Source organism: Pteropus alecto, unplaced genomic scaffold, assembly GCF_000325575.1.
Source record: "Pteropus alecto unplaced genomic scaffold, ASM32557v1 scaffold155, whole genome shotgun sequence".
Lineage (NCBI taxonomy): Eukaryota > Metazoa > Chordata > Mammalia > Chiroptera > Pteropodidae > Pteropus > Pteropus alecto.
The window spans coordinates 14,169,914-14,191,339 of NW_006438113.1; the positions used below are offsets into that span (position 1 = coordinate 14,169,914).

At 48.9% G+C, this 21,426-nt stretch overlaps 1 protein-coding gene and 1 pseudogene across 4 annotated transcripts in view; one reads left to right on the forward strand and one right to left on the reverse strand.

Annotated features, from left to right (window-relative positions):
* Positions 1 to 5,059: 5,059 nt before the first annotated feature.
* TSPAN15 (tetraspanin 15) overlaps positions 5,060 to 21,426 on the reverse strand; it is a 47,866-nt gene continuing 31,499 nt past the window's right edge. The window contains exons 4-8 of one of the 4 annotated variants that reach the window (XM_006915559.3): positions 16,115 to 16,210; positions 13,431 to 13,547; positions 8,033 to 8,080; positions 6,506 to 6,622; positions 5,060 to 5,884 (exon numbers count right to left, since the gene is read on the reverse strand). In XM_006915559.3, the coding sequence (XP_006915621.1) occupies positions 5,735 to 5,884; positions 6,506 to 6,622; positions 8,033 to 8,080; positions 13,431 to 13,547; positions 16,115 to 16,210 (528 nt within the window). In that variant the 3' untranslated portion in view covers positions 5,060 to 5,734. The remainder of the gene's footprint in view (positions 5,885 to 6,505; positions 6,623 to 8,032; positions 8,081 to 13,430; positions 13,548 to 16,114; positions 16,211 to 21,426) is intronic. The other 3 variants (XM_015592159.2, XM_015592161.2, XM_015592160.2) reach the window with 3 other exon arrangements.
* LOC112482787 lies at positions 17,711 to 17,829 on the forward strand (annotated as a pseudogene).

Genomic DNA, 21,426 nt, shown 5'->3' on the forward strand with positions numbered 1-21,426 from the left:
TATTTGAGTCTAAAGGAGAAAGGTCATTTGGGGAGTTTTTAAAACCATGAGGTCGGAGGAGGTCACTAAGGGAGTGAATATAGACAGAGAAGACAGACGGGGCCCTTGGATGCGAAGAGACTGGGAAGGGGAACCAATACCTGAGACTGAGAAGAGGTGGCTACAAAAGGAAAAGAAAAAGCAGGCAAGGTTTTTGTCTTCGAAGAAAAACAAGAAAGCACTTCTAGGAGGAGAGCGTGATCAGCTGGCCAAGGGCTGCGACGAGCCAAGGAGAGAAGGAGAAAACATTGGACTTAGCCACAAGGAGGTCACTGGTGGTCTGGATAAGAGCAATCTGGGTGGCAGGGTGGGGACAAGAGTCTAATTAGAGAGGTGTGAGAGTGAATGAGAGGAGAAAAATCAGAGACAGTACGGACAAAGTGGTTGCTGTGAAGGAATGGAGAGGAAGAGGGGTGTGACTAGCTGGGTAGTAGGACCGAAAGAGGTTTGCTTGCTTGTTTGCTTGTTTGTTTTCAGATAGGAATAGCTTATGTATATACTCATGAGACTAATCCAGCTGGTTCTTCGAGATCAGTAAAAATGATAAATGCCTGACCAAACTAATAGAAAAAAGTCAAATTACCAATATCAAGAATAAAAAGATGTAATCACTACAGATTCTATAGAAATTAAAAGGATAAAAACAAAATGTTATGAATGACTTTATGTCAATAAATTTGACATCTCGAGTAAATGTACAAATTCCTTAAAGAACTCAACTACCAAAGAAGAAATTAATAAACTTGTATCCATCGAAGAAATTGGGTTTGTAGTTAAAAATTACAAAAAAAACCCTCCAGGCCTGGATAGCTTCATGGGTGAATCCTGTCAAACTTTTAAAGAAGAGATAATGCCAGCTCTATATAAACTCTTCCCAAAAGTTGAAATGAAAAGGAAGTCTCCCCCACTAATTCTATGAAGCCAGAATTCCTCTGATACCCAAACCAAAGACATGAGAAAACCACAGTCCAATATCCCTCCTGAACATAGGTGCAAAAAATTCTAAACAAAATTTTAGTAAATCCAACCCAACAATATATCAATCCAGGAATACAAAGTTGATTTAACATTTTAAAATCAATCAATGTAATTCACCATATTAACATATTTTAAAAGATGCAGAGAAAGCATTTCACAAAATCTAACGTCCATTCTTGATAAAAATTCTCAGTAAACTAGAAATATAAGAGAACTTCCTCAACCAATGAAAAACCTACATCTACCATACTTAATAATGAAAGACTGAATGCTCTCCCTCTAAGACCAGAATAAGACAAAGATGTCTTCTCTCATGCTTTCTATTTGGCATTGAATAAAACAGAATAGAGAATCCAGAAATAAACCCACACATATATGGACAACTAATTTTCAACAAAGGTGCAAAAGCAACTTGGTGGAGAGAGATCATCTTTCAACAAATGGTGCTGGAGTGAGTGGATATCCACATACAAAATAAATGAATTTCAATTCATACCTTGCACCATATACAAAAATTAACTCAAAATGGACCATTGACCTAAATGTAATTGTTTTATACAACTGTAAAACTCTAAAACATAGGAGAAAACCTTTGTGACCTTGGGTTAGGCAAAGATTTCTTAGATATGATATCAAAGGTACAATGCACAAATGAAAAAAAAAATGGATAAACTGGACTTTATCAAATTAAAACTTCTGCTTTTTATTTTGAAATTAATTTTTATTATGGTGACATTGGTTAACAAAATCCAGTAAGTTTCAGGTATACAGTTTAACAGTAAGGCATATATATATTGCATTGTGTGTTTACCGCCCGTAGTGAGATTTCTTTCTGTCACCATATATTTGACAAAACTTCTGCTTTTTAAAAAACACTGTTAAGAGAATGAAAGACAAGCCAGAGACTAGGAGAAAATATTTGCAAATCATATATTTAATTAGGACCTTGCATGAAGAATATATAAATAATTTTCAAACCACAATAATAAGAAAACAGTACAATTTTTTTAAAAAGGTTTAAATGGATGTTTCACCAAAGAAATTATGTGGATGATGAATAAACCCATGAAAAGATGCTTAACATGATTATTAAGAAAATGCAAAGTAAAATCACAGTGAGATATCATCACACACCCATTAGAATGACCAAAATTTAAAAGAGCAACCTATCAAATGCTAGCAAGGATGTAGAGGAACTGATATTCCACACTGCTCCTGGGGAGAGAAAATCATGCAACCGCTTTGGCAGCTTCTTAAAAAGTCAGACATATACTTACAACATGATCCGGCTAGTCCACTCCATGATAGTTCCCCAAGAGAAATGAAAGTACTGTTGACCCTTGAACAACATGGATTCGAACTACATCGGTCCCACTTACACGTGAATTTTTTCCAGTAAATACAGTCAGCCCTTAGCATTCAAGGATTTCAATTCTGCAGATTTAACCAACCACAGATGGAAAACAATTATTTTTGCATTCCCAGCCACAGATTCCCACCCGTGGATTCCTAACTGGGATTAAAAATACTGCTTTGGCCCCTCAGTTGGTTGAATCTGAAGATGCTAAGGGCCTCCTGTAGTTAAGTTTGGGGGGAGTCAAAAGTTAGTCTGGAATTTTCAACTGCGGGGGCACTCCCAACCCCTGTGTTGTTTGTTCAAGGGTCAACAGTATATAGCTACATAAAGACGTGTACATGAATGTTCACAGTAGCTTTATTTGTAATAACAAAAACAGCAAATAGAAACAATACAAACGTCCATCAATAGGCAAATGGATAAATAAACTGTAGTACATCCATACAATGAAATACTACTCAGAAATAAAAAGAAATAGACTACTGATACATGTTACAAAATGAATGAATCTCAAAATACTTATGTTAAATGAAAGAAGCCAGACCAAGAGAAGAGTACATACTGTATGAGTCCACCTAGAAAATACAGAGTAATTTAGAAAAACAGAAAGCAGATCCATGGTTGTCTCAGAATGGGGCAGGGTGTTGGTGGGGAGGGTTGTAAAGAAGGAATTCTAAGGACAAGAGGAAAATATTTAGGGTGATGGATATGTTCATTATCTTGATTGTGGCGATGGTTTCATTAATGATATATTTGTCACTTTAAATATGTGTAGTTTATGTTAAGTATACCAGTTTATTTCGAAAAATAATTTGGGGAACATTGTATTTGGAATTTTTGTACAAAGCCAGTCTTCCTTAATGCATTTTATTGTTTTTTTTTTCTTGTAATTATATAACAACAAAGAAGTCCAAAATCAAAGCCCACAAATCATCTCTAGTTTCACAAATATTATGGGCTGCACTGGTGTCATCATTTTCTATGTGTGCCATGGTGTATGATGAGGATTAGTTTTGAAGGTCATTCTTCCATCCTTGTGAGACAAGTCAAGATCACGTCATTGGCTTTTAAGCACAAAGGGGTTTAATAGAAGGAGTATCCCAGGCACAGGGCTGAAAAAGTCCTCTCTATATGCTCTGTTTTGCTTTCAGGACTAGTGAGTGGCTGAGGTTTGGACAAAAAGAAAAGTGTCCACCGGAACTCAGCCATCTGAGGGCACCAACCCATGATCCTTGGTCCACATAAGCATCAGTGTCTGGTGTCTGCGTGTGGTGGTGGAAAGAGGGGGGACAAGGTGACCAGAAGTTTCCAGGTTCCAGGGTAATGTGACTTTGGCTAAGCAGACTCATCAGTGCAGTCCCAAAGCCCTCAGTGCCTCTGCATCCTGCTGCCCCAAAAGCGGCTGCCTCCCCCTTAGCACAGAGCGCATCTTCGGAGAACAGCTAGAGCCAGAGAGCCCTGAGGCCACTAGCCAGACACAGAATTTGACCTGGCCTTGTGTCCAGGTCAGAATGGGAAGCAGGCAATGGCTCTAGTAGTAGTGGCCGCAGTGGCTAAACCATGAAGACAGCTGCAAGAGGGGCTACAGCTGTCCCTGGCGTGGGATACTGAGTCCCATGTGTCCACATGAGGCAACAGAGCAGAGGGGCTGAGTGCCCCGTGAGATTCTACCTGGGGTCACGGCATGGGTTGGTCAATTACCAGCCATGTATCTTAAGCAGGTTACTTAGCTGCTCTGAGTCAGTTCCTCCATCAATAAAATGATGATAACAAGAATTACCACATACGGTTATGAGGATTCAAGGAATTAATATCTGCAAGATGTTTAGACAAGTACAAGTTTAGACACAAAGTTGCTCACTGACGTGTTTGCTGTTGTTGCATTATTCTACCCTTTTGAAAATCTCTTGTGTCCCTTCCTACACATCAGACAACTCAGGCTTTTATCCATGGCAGACCAAGATCTGACCACTTAACTCCTGGGTGTGACAGACATTTCCCTTAACACCTTTAGATTAAGTTCTTCAGGTTTGGAGTTCTTGCTGTTTTATTTCTGATGCCCTGGCTACAATAACCTCATAGAAAATCTAGAACCCAAGTCTCGGGGCAGGAAGGCCTGGGTGGTCCTGCTGTCTCCAGCAGGGGGCAACCAGCACCAGGCTATGCTTGGCATTACGTGGCCTTCTGCTGGGGAATAGTAAGCTGTTTACTGTAGGAGGGAGGGTGGCTCTGGTTCTGAAGTACAGGGTGGATTTGTGTGCACTGCTCCTCCCTGGACCTCTGACTTTGCTAGTTCCCATCTGTCTCACTTTCATAGGAGCCTCATGCCATAGGTGGCTTAGCCTCAGTCTGCAAAATAGGTATTGTCACCTCTGCCTCCTCCCCTGAGGTTTCCCACAAGTAAATTCCTAGCAGGAAGGACAGACTCCAGGCCCAGCCCACCAGCACAGCTGGGAAAAGCCATTTCCTCAAGTAGCAACACGGAAGAATGGGAGAGGCTGTTCCAAACCTGGAGCAGGCAGCCTGGGGCCAGCTGCAGATCCTCCCAGGCTTCTGTGTCTCAAACTGTCCAAAACCTTGGCCCCAGGGTGACCCTTCAATCCTTCACCAATAAGGGACTGCCAAGCCCACATTCAGGCCTACCTTACCCCCTCCCCACCAAACAGCACAAATGAAAGACAAAAAAAAAAAAATCAAGACTTTATTGTTTGATTAATAAACTGGTTTGGAGGGACAAGAGGAGAGGGTGTGGGGAAATACCCAGCTTTGATTAGTTAGAAACTCCTGTTAACTCTGTACAAAATGAATATTATAAAATCACATTAAAAAAACTGGTCAGCAAAGCAGCAGCCCTTGGGGAGGGTTCAAGGCACATGGAGGCTGAGAAATGGGGCCACTCTAGCCACTGGGGTGTGGCCAAGGGACTGGGGACCTGGTGGCTGCACCCCTCCCCTCCTTCACTATGAGGCTCTCCTCTCTCCCCATGTACAAATCACTACAAAACCGCCCACAATGGGGCATAAAGACCAGAGGCCAAGGCACTGCCAGAAATGAAGCGTTCCTGAGCCGAATGCAGAGCTATCCCTACCCTGGCTATAACCCAGGCCTGGGGAAGAGCCATCCTTATTCCCCACACCCAGGAATGTGGGCAGACACAGAACTCTGGAGCCGGAGAGGGCCTCAGGCTCTGCCCCGCAGGGAGGCAGTGGCCATGGGAGGCCTGAGCCGGCCACCAAAACAAATGCAGCCTGGACTTTGGTCAGTGCTGAGTGCGGGGAGAGGGGCCACCATCCTGTCCGGCCCCCATGACACGGTGCTGTCCCAGCACTGTCCTGCTGGAGCTGCTGCCCCAGGCTGGCCCTAACTGGGGTAGCACATGCAGCATCCCGTGCTTGCCGCCTCCACGCCAGACTTGGCCCCGGGCCCCAGGAGCCCATCGGTGACAGAGTACTCCATGATGATGTCTTCCACCCGGGTGATGTACAGAAACGTCAGCAGCACCCCCAGGAACTGAGGAGAAGGGGCAGGGTGGGTGAGAGCCTGATGGGGATCCGGGCAGCCCTCTCTGGCAGTCCCCAGTTTCCAGAAACACAGGCTGCCAGTCACGAGCTCTCATGGCACTGGTGACCTGGAAAACCCCCAGAGCACAGGCTTCTCCCCAGTACCCCTAATGCCTAAGAAGCCACAGCCTGGGCCCTCCTCAGCCTCCCCCCGAGCCCTGCCACCAGAAAACCCCTGAGACCCTCCCTATGCCCCATCAGCAGAGACTTCTCTGTTCTGGGATTCCTGTCTCCACCCCAGCTATGCTACTCACCACTTGGGGAACCTCGGGCAAGACACTTAACCTTGCCAAACCTCAGTGCCTCCTCTGTAAAATGGCCCGATAATAGTATCTACTGCACAGAACTGAAGGAGGCAGTGCGTGCGAAGCACTCGGAAGAACTTTATAAGCAATGCTATTGCCATTGGCCCTCTCCCTCCGGCCCTCCCAGGGCGAGCCCAGATTGCTGGTCCAAGAGCCTTCTTCACCCCAGCCCTTTAAACCTCCTCTGCACTGTAATCACCAGCCACTTTATCTGAACCCACAGTTTGCTCACCACTCCTACCACCAGCTCCCCTCCCTGAGCCCACCTGGGGAAGCAGGATGCCCAGCAAGAGGCCCGCCATGATGGTGTAGTTGTCCATGAACCAGATGAGCACGGCGTTGGTGCAGCCCCGCACGTGGATGACATTCTGTACGACAAGGCGCTACACAGGGAGGAGCCTGGCTGAAGACCTAGGCTGGCAGAGCCCCAGACCCAACTCTGCCACACATTCAAGGTCCCTCAGCCTCTCTGGACCCAGTTTCTCACATATAAAATGAGAAGTCTCAATGAGCAGTATTCTTCTCTAGAGAGCACTGGGAACATTGTGGTGGCCCTTCCCGATGTCACAGTGATTGGGGTTAGGGACTGAGGGACTTCAGAGCAATCCTTCAGGGCAATCCTACTTCACAACAATTTCCCTGCTGCCCCTTAGATGTCCTCCAGACAGTCATGTAGATGAAAACCCATCTATAAATATCTGAGCCAAAAGCCTAACTCCAGGCACATGTAAAAACCAAAGTGTTTTCTCTGTGGTTTTACTACACACCGAATTTTGCAGAAATACTTCTGTGTAAATTAAGAAATGATTATACTTCATTTTGTTCAGAACTTTATCAAGAATTGTTCATCTTTTTAAAAAACCATGTAAACTGCAAAAATAATGCCCATAGTACGCAAGTTGCCAACATAACACGCCCTCAAGGTAGCAGCTGTCCCTGTGGTGCAAAAACCTGACTGCATTGTCTTCTACTGCATCTACCTAATACCTGAGCATTTACATGTGAACTATGTTATACGGTTGTAAATTGTTTTATTTTATTTCTCCTTTATCTCGGTGAGATCATTATGTTACTCATTTTGAAATTACGTGTGTAGGTAGGTTACATTATGCAGGAATTTCATTTCGGGATAATAAATAGGGCATTACCAAGTAAGTATTATAAACTGGCCTTTGGGTCTGATGGCTTGAGAATCACTGCTGATCTATGGCTCTCCAACTCAAATGTGTCAGAATCACCTGCTGGGCCCCATCCCAAGAATGTGTGTTCTCACAAGTTCCCGGAAGGAATTTTGCTGCTGGTCCTGGACATCACTTGGAGAACCAAGTGCTCAGAGGCATCTCAAGTCATCATTATTTTTAGCTCTCTTCTCAGCTTCTCTCCTTGTCTAGGGAAGTTGCACAGGAAGCTGAGCCAGAGGGGATCCCCCAGAGGGCTCTCAGTCCTCCAGACTCCCGGGTCCCAGGCTGAGGCAGCCAGTGTGAACAGAGGCAGGCTGGTGCTGAGGGCACTGGGCACGAGGGTATATCTCACAGACAAGCCCACGGTAGGTGCTCAGCAAACCCCGCAGGCAACCTCTCCCAGCCTGGGGGTTCTTTGCTCCCTGAGCCCTTCTGCGTCTAAGTAGGGGTGGAAAACCATGGCAGTCCCTGGCTTCTCTCCATAGCCAGGGATGTTGGGAAATCTCAGCAGCCAAGAGCTTCACCCCTAGGAATTTCCCCCCACCCCAATCGCCCTGGAGATGGGACAGGAAAAGCAAGCTTTCTGGAGGAAAGGGATTTCAAAGACATTACCTCCTTGTCAATAGTTCTGTAGCCACACATAGTGTTGACAACTTCTGTCTGAAACAGAAATGTGTATTAGCTTACGCATGTTGCATACCCTCAAAGACACTATTATTCTCCCCATTTTATGGATGAAAGAACTGAGGTACAGAGTTGCACTGCCCAGTATGGATGGAGCCGGGATTCTCACACAAGCAGTCTGGCTTGAGTCTGCATCTTAACGTGCCCCCTCCAAGAAATGCCCAGGGAGAAAGTAGGAAGGCTAATTCCGTGGCACTTGGGTGGGCAGTCTAGGAACCCAGAGAAAAGCGTGCCTCCCCAGGCTCCCTGACTGTGGCCGTGCCAGAGGCATGGTTCTGTTGACACGATGATGCTCTGTCTCAGAGGCTGTGCTAGGCTGTTCCTGCTCCACAGGCTCTTCTGAAAGAAAACCTCAGACCACAGCCAGGACCCTGGCCAGCAGTGATTTACCTGAGGGCAAGGCCAGAGCCTTTGACCACACTTCCCTGCCCCTGCAGACCCCACCAGTGGAAGTGCCACCCAAAGTCCTTCTTGGGAAGAGTTGTTCTCAGCAACTCCCAGATGCTGATAAATCTAGGCACAGGAAAAGCTGTGGTTAGCCCTAGACCCCATCAACTCTTTTACCAGCAGGCATAAGTCACAGGGCTGGCAGAGGCACTTCCCATCATGTCTGTGGCCCTGTGCGGTCTCCTTCTATAAGATGAGGGAAAGCTAGATGGCCCAGTCTCATCCCTCTATAACTAAGTGAAAGCTGCTGTGGAGTCAGGGTGCCACAGGTGCCAGCAGTGATGCAGGAGAGCAGCAGAGTGGCAGTGTGGTCTCTGGCATCACATTACCTGGCCCAGATCCTGCTCCGTCACTTACAAGCTCTGTGACTAGCCGTAGGTGTGCTGCTGAGGGACTGGCGCATGAGGCATTCAATAAGTACTTGTTTAATGAATGAATGGATGGATGGATGCATGAATGAACAGGCTCGTTAGTCTCTCCCATAAGCAATTGTGATCAGTGAACTCACCTCACGGGGCTATTCTGAACATAAAGTGAGATACACATATAGTGCTTATCCCAGGGCTGAGCACACAGAAGAGCACAGGAACGCTGGCTGGAATAACTGTTCACAATTCTGGCTTCTGGAAAGGCAAGGAAGGGCACTACTCTCCTTCCAAAAGAGCCAGCTGGACCTCAGACATCATCCAGATCAGTCTAAATGTCAGGGCCTGGTGTGTGGGCAAAATAACCTCCCTCAGTCTTGACTGCCCCCAGGTGCCCTCAGACCCAGCGTCACCCGGCATCTACTTAGCATCGGTAAGAGTTTCTGGTCCCTGCAGGCCATGACCATGACCCCTATGGAGAGGGTCAGGCTGGGAGAAGGTGCGTGAAAGCCTGATGGGAGCGGGTTCTTTCTACCTCATTTGTTCACTCACTCAGTCATCCACTGAACAAATACTAATTAACACTTATTATGTGCCCATCTCTATTCTAGGTATTTGGAATATAGAGGAATAAAACAAAGTCCTTGCCTTCATGGAACTTATATTCTAAAAATGGAGACAGGCAATGAACATAATAATAAAATGCATGATATGTAAGGTGATAAAAACAACTTCGCTCTTCACTGTGGTTCCAGCCCTGGAGGTGGGACCATGGCCCCTGCCCTCAGAAAGCAGACACACAGCTGGCAGAGGCTTCCTTTACATGAAGATTCCAGAACCTTTCCCTTGGCCTTGGGGTGGGGGTGGGGAGCTCACCTCCCCCTTCCAGGAGCAGTGCATTCAAGCCTGAAGGCAGTTGGGCAGGAAGAATTCTCTCTCCCTCAGGAGAGGGACAAATCCTACCCAAATTTCCTATAGGAAGTCTGGTATAAGACATTTCTTTTAAAGCCAAGAGCTAAAGGAAAAAATGACTTTCCTTGAAGAACTGGTGTGTTTTCTTCTGTTGAATAGTAATAGACTATATCTCCCTTTTACCTTTGGCTGCCAGGAAGCTCTGAGCCACAAGGCTCATTTCCAGTGAGCCTTATAGGCTTACATATCAGTATTTTGTAATTTTCTCCATCATCTGTGCCTCCTATTTTAAAATATGTTTTCCATGAAACTAATTTTATTTTCGATTTTAGGTTTTTATTCTATGTATTTCCTGTGTACTCATTCAGATCCTTAGTTAAATAAATAGGTTCATACACAAATGGAACAGATTCCTCTGAAGAAGGAAACACCTGTTTTACTTTTAGAGAAAATTATTCAGGTGTGAGAGACATAGGGAGAGCAAGACAGTTTTTTCTTTTAGGACCAGAGATGACCCAGTCAGGTGACGGTCGCATCCCCACTTCAGAGTTCCCATCCAGATGCTAGCTTAAGATCCCATTTCTCTGCAGATGGCAGCCATGTTTATACTCCCAACCTGGACCTCTCCCCCAGACTCCAGACCCCTACATCTAACTGCCTGTTTCACACCTCTGCTAGAACACCACACAGTCTCTCAACTCCTTATGTCCACACTGAGATGCTGACACCTCCAATCTGCATCACTGCAGTCCTGCCTCTCAAACAGTGATAGTCCTGCCTTTCTTGTGGCACAGGCCAAATTCTGGGGGTCTTCGATTTCCTCTTTCACCTACCTCCCACACCTGATCTGTCAGCAAATCCTGTCGGCTTACTTGCACAACAGCCAGAATCTGCCCAGGTTTTGCCACCTCCACGACTGCCCACTGGCTCTAAGCCTGTGTCTCCTCCTGCCTGGAGCGGTGGGTGCTGTGAGGAGCCGCCCAGAACCCCTGTAGCTGCTACTGGGAACACTGCCAGGAGGAGCCTTTAGGGGTCAGCCCCCTGCAGTGATTGTTGCATTTAGTTAATTTTATATGTCAACTTGACCAAGCTTTGGGGTCCCCAAATATTTAGCCAAACATTATTTTGTGTGTTTTTCAATGATATTAATCATTAAATCAGTAGACTGAGTAAACAGATTGCTCTCCCTTATGTGGGTGGGCCTCATCCAATCAGTTAAAGGCCTGAGAAGAACAAAAAGGCTGCCCTTCCCTTGAGTAAGAGAATTCTTCTTGCCAGGCTATCTTCAGATATGAACTGAAACATCAGCCCTTCATGGGTCTTCAGCCTACCAGCCTTCGGACAGGAACCACACCATCAGCTCTCATGGATCTCAGGCCTTTGTACCCAGATTGGAACTAAAGCACTGGCTCTCCTGGGTCTTCAGCTTGCTGACTTACCCTGTACTTCTTGGGACTTGCCGACCTTCATAATTCCATGAGCCAATTCCTTATAATAAATCTCTTTACACACACACACACACACACACACACACAGAGGCATACATCCTATTGGTTTTGTTTCTCTGCTGAACAGAGCCAGCAAGTAAGTCCCTTCCTGGCTGGGATACTGTACTCATGAAATGCTAGACCTGTACTCATGCACCGCTGCATGTGGGGCGTGAAGGCCTGGCCTCCCTGCCCCAGTATGGGGCAGCTCTGAGGGATCATTCCATAGATTCAGCTGAGGTTCCTACTGAGCCTGCATCATTACCCAGCTTCTCCCTCTGCCAAACCCTGCTTCTGCCACCTCTCTTATAGGTGTCAATCTTGAGAGCACCTCCTACTAAGCCTCCTGCTCACTAATCTGCATCTCAGAGCCCGCTTCCTGGGCAGCCTGACTGTGACACCTGGTCTGCTGCACTAGCACCTGACAAGACTCCCCACATCCACCTCTGCCCCCACGGCAGCAAAGGTGATCCTGGTAAAGCCACTCAGCCACTGAATCCCTGTCACTCCCTGCCACTCAAGAGAACACCAAAGTCCTGACTGTGGCCTTCAGGACGCCCACGACTTCTCTGACTTCATCTGCTACTATCTTTACCACCCCTACACACTCCACTCACACTGCTCCAGCCACGCTGGTCTCTGTGCCGTTTCTCATACACACCAGGGCAATTCCCACCTCAGGGCCTTTGTACTTGCTGTTCTCACTGCCAGGAGTGCCCCTCCCCGAGATATGCATGGCTTACTCCACTTTCTCCTTCAGGGTTTTACTAAGAACCCATCTTTTCAATGTCTAAAATTGTAATCCTCCATGCTCCTGCTTTATTTTTATACTTAGCATTTATCATTTAACATACTTTTTATTAATTTTGTCAGTTTTCCCCCACTAAAACATAAGCTCCATGTGGGCAGACAGTTCTCTGTGTGTTTGCTATACTCCTAGAACCAAGAACCACATCTGGCACATAGTAGGTCCTCAATTAATACTTGTTGAATGAACGAACGAATGAATGAATGTTGGCTTCCACATCTCGACTTGGACATTCAGGTGTCATTGCCCTGGGCGACAAAGTTCAGGATCACCTCCCAGAGGCCTCTCTGAAAACCCTGGTCTCCTCCCCAGCACTGCCCTGCCCAGAGAGCTACCTTAAAATGGCAGCTAAGACTTCCAAACAAACTTCTCCTTCTGGTCCAGCTTTTTTAGGGCTAGTGCACTTAGCACTGTCTCTGACTCATGGACAAGGCCCCCACTCCCACCAGCAGCTGCTCAGTTTACAGAATTCGGCAGTGGGCACAGAATGGTGGAAATGTCAGAAGAGAAATTTTCCATGACTATTCGGAGCATGAGTAATTGTAAATCTCTCTGCCTCATTCCAGCCCAGAAACCAGGAGTTTTCTGGACTCATTAGTCAAATGCAGAGGACTGACGAAGCCTCTCATTTGTAAGTGCCGACTGCACAGGACAGCCTCCCAAGTGGCTAAAGGAGTAACAGAGCTGACAGGACCCTGCTGGGGAGAGGCAGAGGCTGGCATTTACATCTTCAGACCCCTTTCCACACACTTTGTTACTGATAATCACCAGGCCCTCAAGCCCAAAGTCCACTGGAGATGCCCAAAGTGTAGGCCCTGCTCTGGCCCTCCAGCTAAGGCTACAGAGCCAGCCGCCCCTACTAAGCACCCCAGCCTGGAACCCTCTCCCACGCCTCACCTGTCCTGTCCAGATTCCAGAGCACAGCTCTGATGATGGCTGCCTGCATTTCAGCCCAGCCCTATCAACTTTGGGCAAGACACCTAACCTGTTGGTGCCTCAGTTTCCTCATCTATGCAGTAGGTAAAATAATAGTACCTATCTCACAGGTTTGCTGATAGGACTAAATGAGTTAATACAACTAAAGAATCTAGAATAGGCCTGCGATGGTGAGTGCTCCATAAATGTTAACTACCACTCCTAATAAAGAGAAGGCCCCCCATCCCCACCCCCGGGTTTACCTTTTTCAGTAGCCCTTGAGGCCCAGAAAGTCTTGGCAATGACCACCATCTGCTGCTTACCCCACTCACGCGCCCGCCCCACCCCTGTCCTGAAAGACGAGCTGGGGTAGCTCCGGGAGCAGTGGGTACCGTGTTTCTGATGCAGCAGGTGTAGGGCACCCCACAGGCCAGGGGTCCAGGGGCATTGCAGTCGTGATACTGGTTTTTGCTCCAATCTTGGTAGTCTTCCCCGCCACAGCACTTAAACTGAGAGAGGAAGCAAGCAGGGAAGGGAGCTTCCGTCAGCACCAAGGCCCAGGGCAGACAGCAGGAGGGGGCCCTGGTGGGAGACAATGCAATTTACGATGTGACTCACCCTGGCGGGGTGGGGGGGCTGCAGGGAGCACATGAGCCATATGTTGTCAGGTCAGAGCTCTCCACAAGCAGTGTGACTGCCCAGGAGGGTAGTGAGCACCCCGCTTCTGGAGAGGTATGTAAGCCAAGGCTGGGAAACCTCTCAGCAGACTGTTGGGGTAGAGACTAAAGGCTGGAAGGCAAAGTCCTTCCCTTGACAAGGGGACTCCATCTTCACGTCTTCTGTGCAGGTGTCAGACCAAAGAAGCTGGCTTTTGAGTTCTCAGATGCCAGGATTCTATGGAAGCCCCTACCACCCAGCAGCTCCGGCACCACGCTGATCTGCTCCTCACCAGCCCCAGCGCCACCTGTCCTGCCTTTAGCGACAGAGCACACACCACTCCTTTCCTGCCCTGGGCTCAGGACTGGGTGATGGTAAGGCAGGTGTCATTTTCCCCTTAGCTTCACACCTCCTTGCATCTCCCCCTGAAGTGGTGCCAACACCTGGGAGAGTAGTTACTCTGCTGGGGAGCGGTGTGCGCCAGGCATTCTTCTGGGCACTAGAGAGACAGAATGAGCAAAGAAACATGGCCCCAGCTCACGTGGGACACATTGCAGGGGAGAGAGACAGGCATGAGAATGACATGAAAAGGCTGGTGAGGTAGTGCTGCATGCCAGGAATACGAAAACACGGGAAAAGTGAGGGAAAAGGCAATTTTAGGTCAGGAGATCTGGAAAGTCTGCTGAGAAGACATTTAATTTGAAATACAAACGACAAAAAAAAGTCAACATGTGCAAAGGCCCGAAGCAGATGTCGTATTTCAGAAGCAGGCACAGAGGCCAGTGCGTCTAGAGCAGAGTGAGGAGGGTAGAGGGGGTGAAGTTGAGAGGGCAGCACAGGCCAGACTGCATAGCCTTGTCAACGTGACTGGGATCATACTCTGAGTGATAGGAAGTCACCGGAGGGTTTAAACAGGGGACTGATACAGTTGGAGGTCGTGGTAGAAACACAAATCAGACACCTGTCCACTGTCCCCATGGCATCTTTTAGGCTATTAGGTTTTAGGACCTGGCGGTGTCTCTCTGTGGTGCAGTGCAAAGGGCATCTGCCTTGCAATCAGACAGATCAGAGTTCAAATCCTCACACCACCACTCCTAGCTGTGCGACTTCAGGCAAGTCGATCAGCCTCTCTGAGCCTCAGATCCTCTCTGGAAAGCTGGAAGAGGTTTTGCACAGCTGAGCTGAGGATTACAAAGAGAAGTTGTGCATATGATGCACCCAGCACAGGGCATGACACCAAGCAGATGCCCAGTGAGTGTGAGTCATCCCCACCCCCCACCATCCCACCCTAGGAGAAATGAAATCCCCAAGCCAGCTAAGGACTGGTTCCAATAAAAACATCTTGCTCCACCCATCGGCCAGAGCTGGCAGCCACATCCCTGGCAGAGAAGGGCCTCCCAGAGGCTGCACCTGTTGTGAGTGACTACAGCGGAAGCTTGAGCCAGAGAAGTGACCACTGCGGGTGGCCCTGAGGACAGTGAGATATTGGTTCCCACTGAGGACTAGCACGGAGGACCAGGCCAGCTGAAGCCCCCGACATCACAACCCAGGGAGTGCTGCCAGGGCTAAGTAGGCCCTCAGCCCTCAAGCTCTTCTTGTCCCCACCTAAGAGAACATGAGGACGATGACACTTACTGACTCACGTCTTACCTGGCACTGCTCTAAGCATTTTGAATTAAATCAAGGCAATCTCACAATGATGCCAAGAGGAAGGGACCACTGATATCTCCCTGATGCAGATGAGAGACCTGAGGCTCAGGACTAAATGAGATTAATGTGTAGAAGTCACCAAGAGCAGTGGCTGGCCCTGCAACTGCTATTATTACACTAACAGACTTGAGTGGACCTTGGGGGAGAGGGACAGCATCCCAAAATGACATCATCACATTCAAAGAAGGGTCATGAAGGAAAAGGAGAAGTCTTGTTCTGTTCCCCAATGCCAGGGGAAATGGAATCAGGGAAGAGCTCTCTCCACACTGGGGCTGTCCTTGCCTCAGCAGGGAGTGAGCTTCTTGCCACTGAAGGGACTTGGCAAAGGGACTTTTGAATTGAGCGGCTTAGAGGTCACTGCTGTCTCAAAGAAGGAGGATCTTTGCCCACTGGAGATGGGAATTCTGGGATCCTATAAGGTGGCTTATAGCTGCACCTGACCTTGTTCTTTTTTTGAGGCTGGAAAGGGTCCAAGTAACTGAAGAAGGAAAGATAGCACAAGGATATTCTGGACCAGGAGCAAGGGCAGAAGGTCAGGCCCCATCTTTGGTGGCCATGCATGGTCCACCCTTGCCTCCCAACTTGGCCAGCCATCTGCTTTGGGAATAGATAAGCCATGTGATCCTTCACCCTCATCCTCTTGAACAGGGTCCCTAATGAGGTACAATGGCATGGGAGGCGCATTTCTGATCCAAAGAGCCTAGCTCACCTCTTTCTGAACAAAGTCCATGATGTTTTTGAAGTCCAGATCATCATAGTAGTTCTCGATTCCTCTTCGAATGTTGTCATTCAGAAAGTCAATTGTCTATTTAGATGGAGAAATTATAAGCAAAGAGGACCACAAACACGCCAGAGTCCAACCCAAGAGTTCCCAGAAATCCTGATCGGAACAGAATGCCCAAGTGCCCAGGTAGACCCCACCCTTGGCTGCACTCCCCGCCATTCCCAGCTGCAACACCCACGACCTCCCTGCCCACAAACCCTCTCCATGCCCCCAGTGTCCATCTAATCTGAGTTCCTCTGCCATGTTCAAGTAAGAGTGATTCACTCCCATTTCCTTTAGACAACACAGGCCCCAAGAAGCGAGGCACAGCTTCTAAGCAGCCATGCCAGGCTGGCACATGGCTGTCCCAGTTCCTGGCCTGGTGTTCCTTCTCCCACCCAAAGAAAGGCCTGAGCTGAACCTTCTCTTTGCCTTCCAGGCCTCCTCTCCACTCTCCTCTACTATCCAACCTCTTGTGTTACAAATAAGGAAACTGAGGCCAGAATGGAGGCTTGACTCTCCCCAGGTCACAGAGCAGGCTGATTAGGGGCCCAGCCAGGACTAGAAAACAGGTCTTCTTACTTCCTGCATGGGTGTCTCCTCATCACAGCAGCACTCTGGCCCAGACCAAAGTGTCCACCACCCAGCTCAGGCCGGGACAATCCCCACCGGGAAGAGTGCTGGCACGCTGTCCTCTCCCAGTCACGCTGGGCCTTCTGGATCAACGGCCTGGCTGTTGTGCTGAGATCTGAGAGCACAAAAGGCCCCAACGCAGGAAGGGGGGCAGCGAGAATGTGGGCAGCCCAGCTCCACGCTCATGGTGACAATCAGGGCTTTCAGAGCAGGGAGGCCCGCGTATCATCAGAGATTATGCTGGCACAAAGGGAGCATTCTTGGCTCTGGAGCCAGACGATCCCCGGGGGAGGCGCCCATGGGTGCGCTGGGCAAAAGGCCATTGCAGGCCCTGTCACAGCTACTTCCCCTCTCTGGGCCTCAGTTTCCCACTTGTTAAGCGGCTCCAAGGGTCAGAGACTAGGGGCTGGCAAGCCTCGTTGTCAGGAACAGTCCATGAAGCCACGCAGGCCTCAGGTACTTCACTTAACATTCCAGCCTCCTTTTCCTCACCTGCAAAATGGGAAGGGCCATCCTCTGCCTTGCAGGGCTTTGAGGTTTAAATAACACTGCGAAAGTGCTTAGCAGGATGACACAGTAGGTCCTAGACTTATTATTATAGATCTTTTTCTCTTTTTCCAGGAGACACATACCTTAGAGTACCATCTCATACCTATCACGTCATCAGTAGAAAATGGCTAGTTCCAAGTGAAGCTGAGGCCCCAAGTCTTGCCCCAAAACCTGCTACAATGGGGGCAGCCTCCGGGGCAAGAGCTGGCCCCCGGCCTGGGACTTCTCACAAATACCCTGCATCCCAGAGAGGTGATGTGACTTGTCCAAGGTCACCCTGCTGGTCACTGGCAGAGAGATACTAGAATCAAGGTGTCAAATCAAACTCAACCCGATACACTTTAAGAAGCCAAGATGAGAGTCTATGGCCATGCCACCCTGAACAAGCCCGATCCCATCTGATCTTGGAAGCTAAGCAGGGTCGGGCCTGGTTAGTATTTGGATGGGAGACCACCTAAAATGACCAGGTGCTGTAGGCATAAAAATAAAAAATAAGGGATTGTAAGCTGACAAGGTCCTCGCAATCTGTGAGGTCAACGAAGGGTTGCCTTGCCTAAAAAAAAAAAAATGAGAACCCAAGGGTCAGTTTGGGGCCGTCTCCCCAACCCGTCTTCCCAACCGGTTTGAGGGAGAAAGGCACAAAGGATACATTGGCCAAGTCCTTCCAGACACACTGCTCAAAGCCAAGGTAATGAAGCAGGCCAGCTCAGGGAAATCGATCTCTGGCCAGAAGGAAAACCTGCTGACAATAACAAGTCTACTCTGGAGCAGACCCGGGAGCTGAGGAAGATGGGATGGCAGCCTTGGGAGGCCTGGCCCTCTCCATGTGGAAGCCTCTGCACTCACCAGCCCTCAGCTCTGTACCCATCTGGCACTGGGCAGGGGCTGGTAGAACAGCTGTTTGCTGGGCCTCAGTTTCCCACTTGGGCAGAACAGGGACCCACCAGGCCTCAGGCCCACCCTTTCCAGAGGCCTCCAGTTCATGAAGCCCTTTCTAACCTTCTCTGGGTGATGAAGGGACAGGCAGGCCAGCTGGAGCATAGTTGGGGTGTCTAAGAAACAGAACACCAGGATGGGGCCAGTCTGCCACCCGGGGAAGAACAAGGAATGAGCTCATGGCATTAAATGGCATGCTGCAGGGGGGCCTTGACTGAGCTGAGTTACAGGGGAGCAATGTCAGGGTCAGAGACATACCTAAAGCCACGTGTATGAGGGTGTGTCAACTGGTTTCCTTCTACTCTCGAGGCACTTCTGCACCTACTCCAGCCCACTGGCCACTTCCCAGCACTCCACTGGGTCACATGTTGCTTGGACATTCCCCAGAGCTGGAGAAGGGGGTGGGGAGGATGATGGCAGGAGGCCCAGGGCAGGGTCAGCAGAGGGGATGCCCAGTGGCCGGATGTGGTGAGTGGCCCCAACCTCTCTCCCCCAACCATCTCAGTCTCTGAGCACTTTCCAAAGCCGCTGACCCCAAAAGAGGCCTCTGTGAAAATCGAGCCTTCCATCTGATCAGCTGAGCCGGGCCCCTGTGGGGAAGGGAGGCCCCACTGGAGGCCTTTCGAAATGGGCAGGAAGAACAGATGGTCTCAGGCCCCATAGGCGGCAGCTGCCCCCAGTTCCCATCAGGGACCTCTGTGTGTCATGCTGGCTCTTGTGTGTGTGTATGTGTACATGCACTGTCTCTGGCATCATGTGTGCACGTGTGTGTGTGTGTGTGTGTGTGTGCATGTGTGTACCAGAGTCATGTAGGACATTTAGGTGGTCCCTAAGCTGTGATGGGGGTGGGGGATGGATGAGAAACTCCAGTGAGGCAGGCCAGTTGTGTAGTTCATTAATGACTATAAAATGCTCTGCTGTATTGAGCTATGTTCTGAGGGACCCGGCAGGGGGGCAGGGAGGGGGATACTCAGAGGATGAGCCTTGTGGAGCGTGGCAGGGAAGAGAGAATTCTGGCTTCCTCTGCTGCTCCCTGAGGCCAAATGCACCCAGGGCCACCCCTGCCCTGCTCTAAACCAGGTCACTCCAACAGGGGCAGCTCCGACGAGGACTAGAAAACTACCTTTCACAAATGGCTGGCATGGCCTCAGAGGCCACGGGGCCTGTGCTAAATTAAGCTAAGAGTAATAAGCAAACATCAAAGGCCACAGGATTTTCAGAGCATGCTGTTTAAGCCACCAGATTCAAGCTTTAAAGAATAGTCCTATCTAGTTCTTTCTTTACCATCTAGTGTTAAAGATACCTGAAGCCTCCACATAGCCGCTCTCAGCAGAGGTGCTTAGAGTGTTTTTAAATGAATCCAAGGAATCGAAGGATGTGGGGGGCATGTGGCAGCAGGATGGGAAGCAGAAAGAGCAGGAAGAGGACAACAGAGGAGGGGAAGGGGCGGCAGCTGGAGCCTCCCGCCGGGCCTCTGGGATGAAGATGTCCTGGTTTCCTGGTTTCCGGCAGGCTGCCAGCTTCCACTGCTTCTGTGTCTGCTTCTGAGGCCCAAGGCTGCTGGCAGCCCAGCTGAACCCATGGTGGCTGGCCTGCGTCTCATAACATGAAGCCAGCATCTCATAACATTGAGCCAGCATCTCTCAGTTTCCCTCAGTCCTCCCAGAAGGTGGGGATTCATCTTCTTGCCCCCAAACCCCAGCCTCTGCTCAAGCCCTAAGATGGGCCAAATCTGCCAACAAAGGGTCAAAGAGAAACTAGGTATATTTGGAATTTGTGCCAGACCCTTCCTCAGACCTGGCAGGGTTCACAGGTTTAATCCCCACAGTGGGAGAAGTTGTGCTTCAGCTTCCCAGGTATTTGGGGCTCCAGCTCTCACTCCCAAATAGCTGTCCACAGGGGGCACACTAGTTGTGGGAGTCTGGCCTGATAGATCAGTACAGGAATTTCTCTACTTTACTCTCGCTGAGAAGGATATAAATGTTCAGGTACTCGGCCAAGCAGGCCATACTGCCATCTCCTTTCTCCCTGGCCCTGACCTCAAGGTCATGCCCAGAGACAGCTCGTCCTAGTACCATGACAAAATAAACACAGGCTGGTTGCTGCCCACAGTTTCCATGGCCTGGTATTGGGTGTGACCATGGCATTCTCTCATCCGCGCCCCTGGTGGTAGAGGGAAGGTAGAAGGAAGTAGGGGTACAGATGGGTGTCCCTGCTCAGCTCTGTCTGACTGGGAACAAAAGCTGTCCTCCTCCAACACCCCCGACACCCTCAAGAGAAGCCCCAGAACAAGCTGGGATAATGGTAGGTCAAGAGGGGTGAGACTCAGACGAATCGTGGAGGTCATTTAGGTTCTCTTCTCATCAGCTGGGGTTAAGATGCTGTACTTCCGCTTCTAATGCCCAGGCCCTCAGGGCCACCTGTTCTGTGCCCAGCTCCTCAACGCACGGGCACTAGACCCCATACAAACAGAGAAGCCACTTCAGTCTGTCAGTGGCACCACACTGAGGACAGCCATTTGGGAGGGAAAGCTGGAGCCCCAAATACCTGGGAAGCTGAAGCACAACCTCCCCCACTGCGGGGATTAAACCTGTGACCCCGGCCAGGCCTGAGAAGGGTCTGGCACAAATTCCAAATATACCTAGTTCCTGACAGCGGAAACCTTATCCAGAGTTAGGGGGTGATGGAGAGTTTCTTCCTCATACCCAGGAGTCTGTTTATCTTTTGCAGCCTTGTCTGCAGCTCTTCTGAGAACCCAGTGTGAAGTCAATAGCCTGATGATTTGTCCTCATTTGTTACCATAAATGGATTCCTAGAGTTAACAGGTAGCCTTTGGGGCTGGACTTGTTATCATGTGGCTCAGAGTAATTTGTCTTCTCCTCTTGGTGAGAAAAAAAATGGAATTGGGAGTTCACCTCCTCCCAGAAGTTGACCTTGATTGATCCTCACCTTTTCTCCTCCTTACACTGCCCTTTCCTGTCACCATCCACAGCAAGCTGCTCCTTCCCTATCCTCACCATTGGCCTATCTCTTGTTTTACAAAATCACATTGCATTAAAGTTGGAAAGGATATTATTTTTCTTTATATGGTATTTTCCCCTTGATTACAAAAAAGAAAGAAAGAAAGAAAGAAAGAAAGA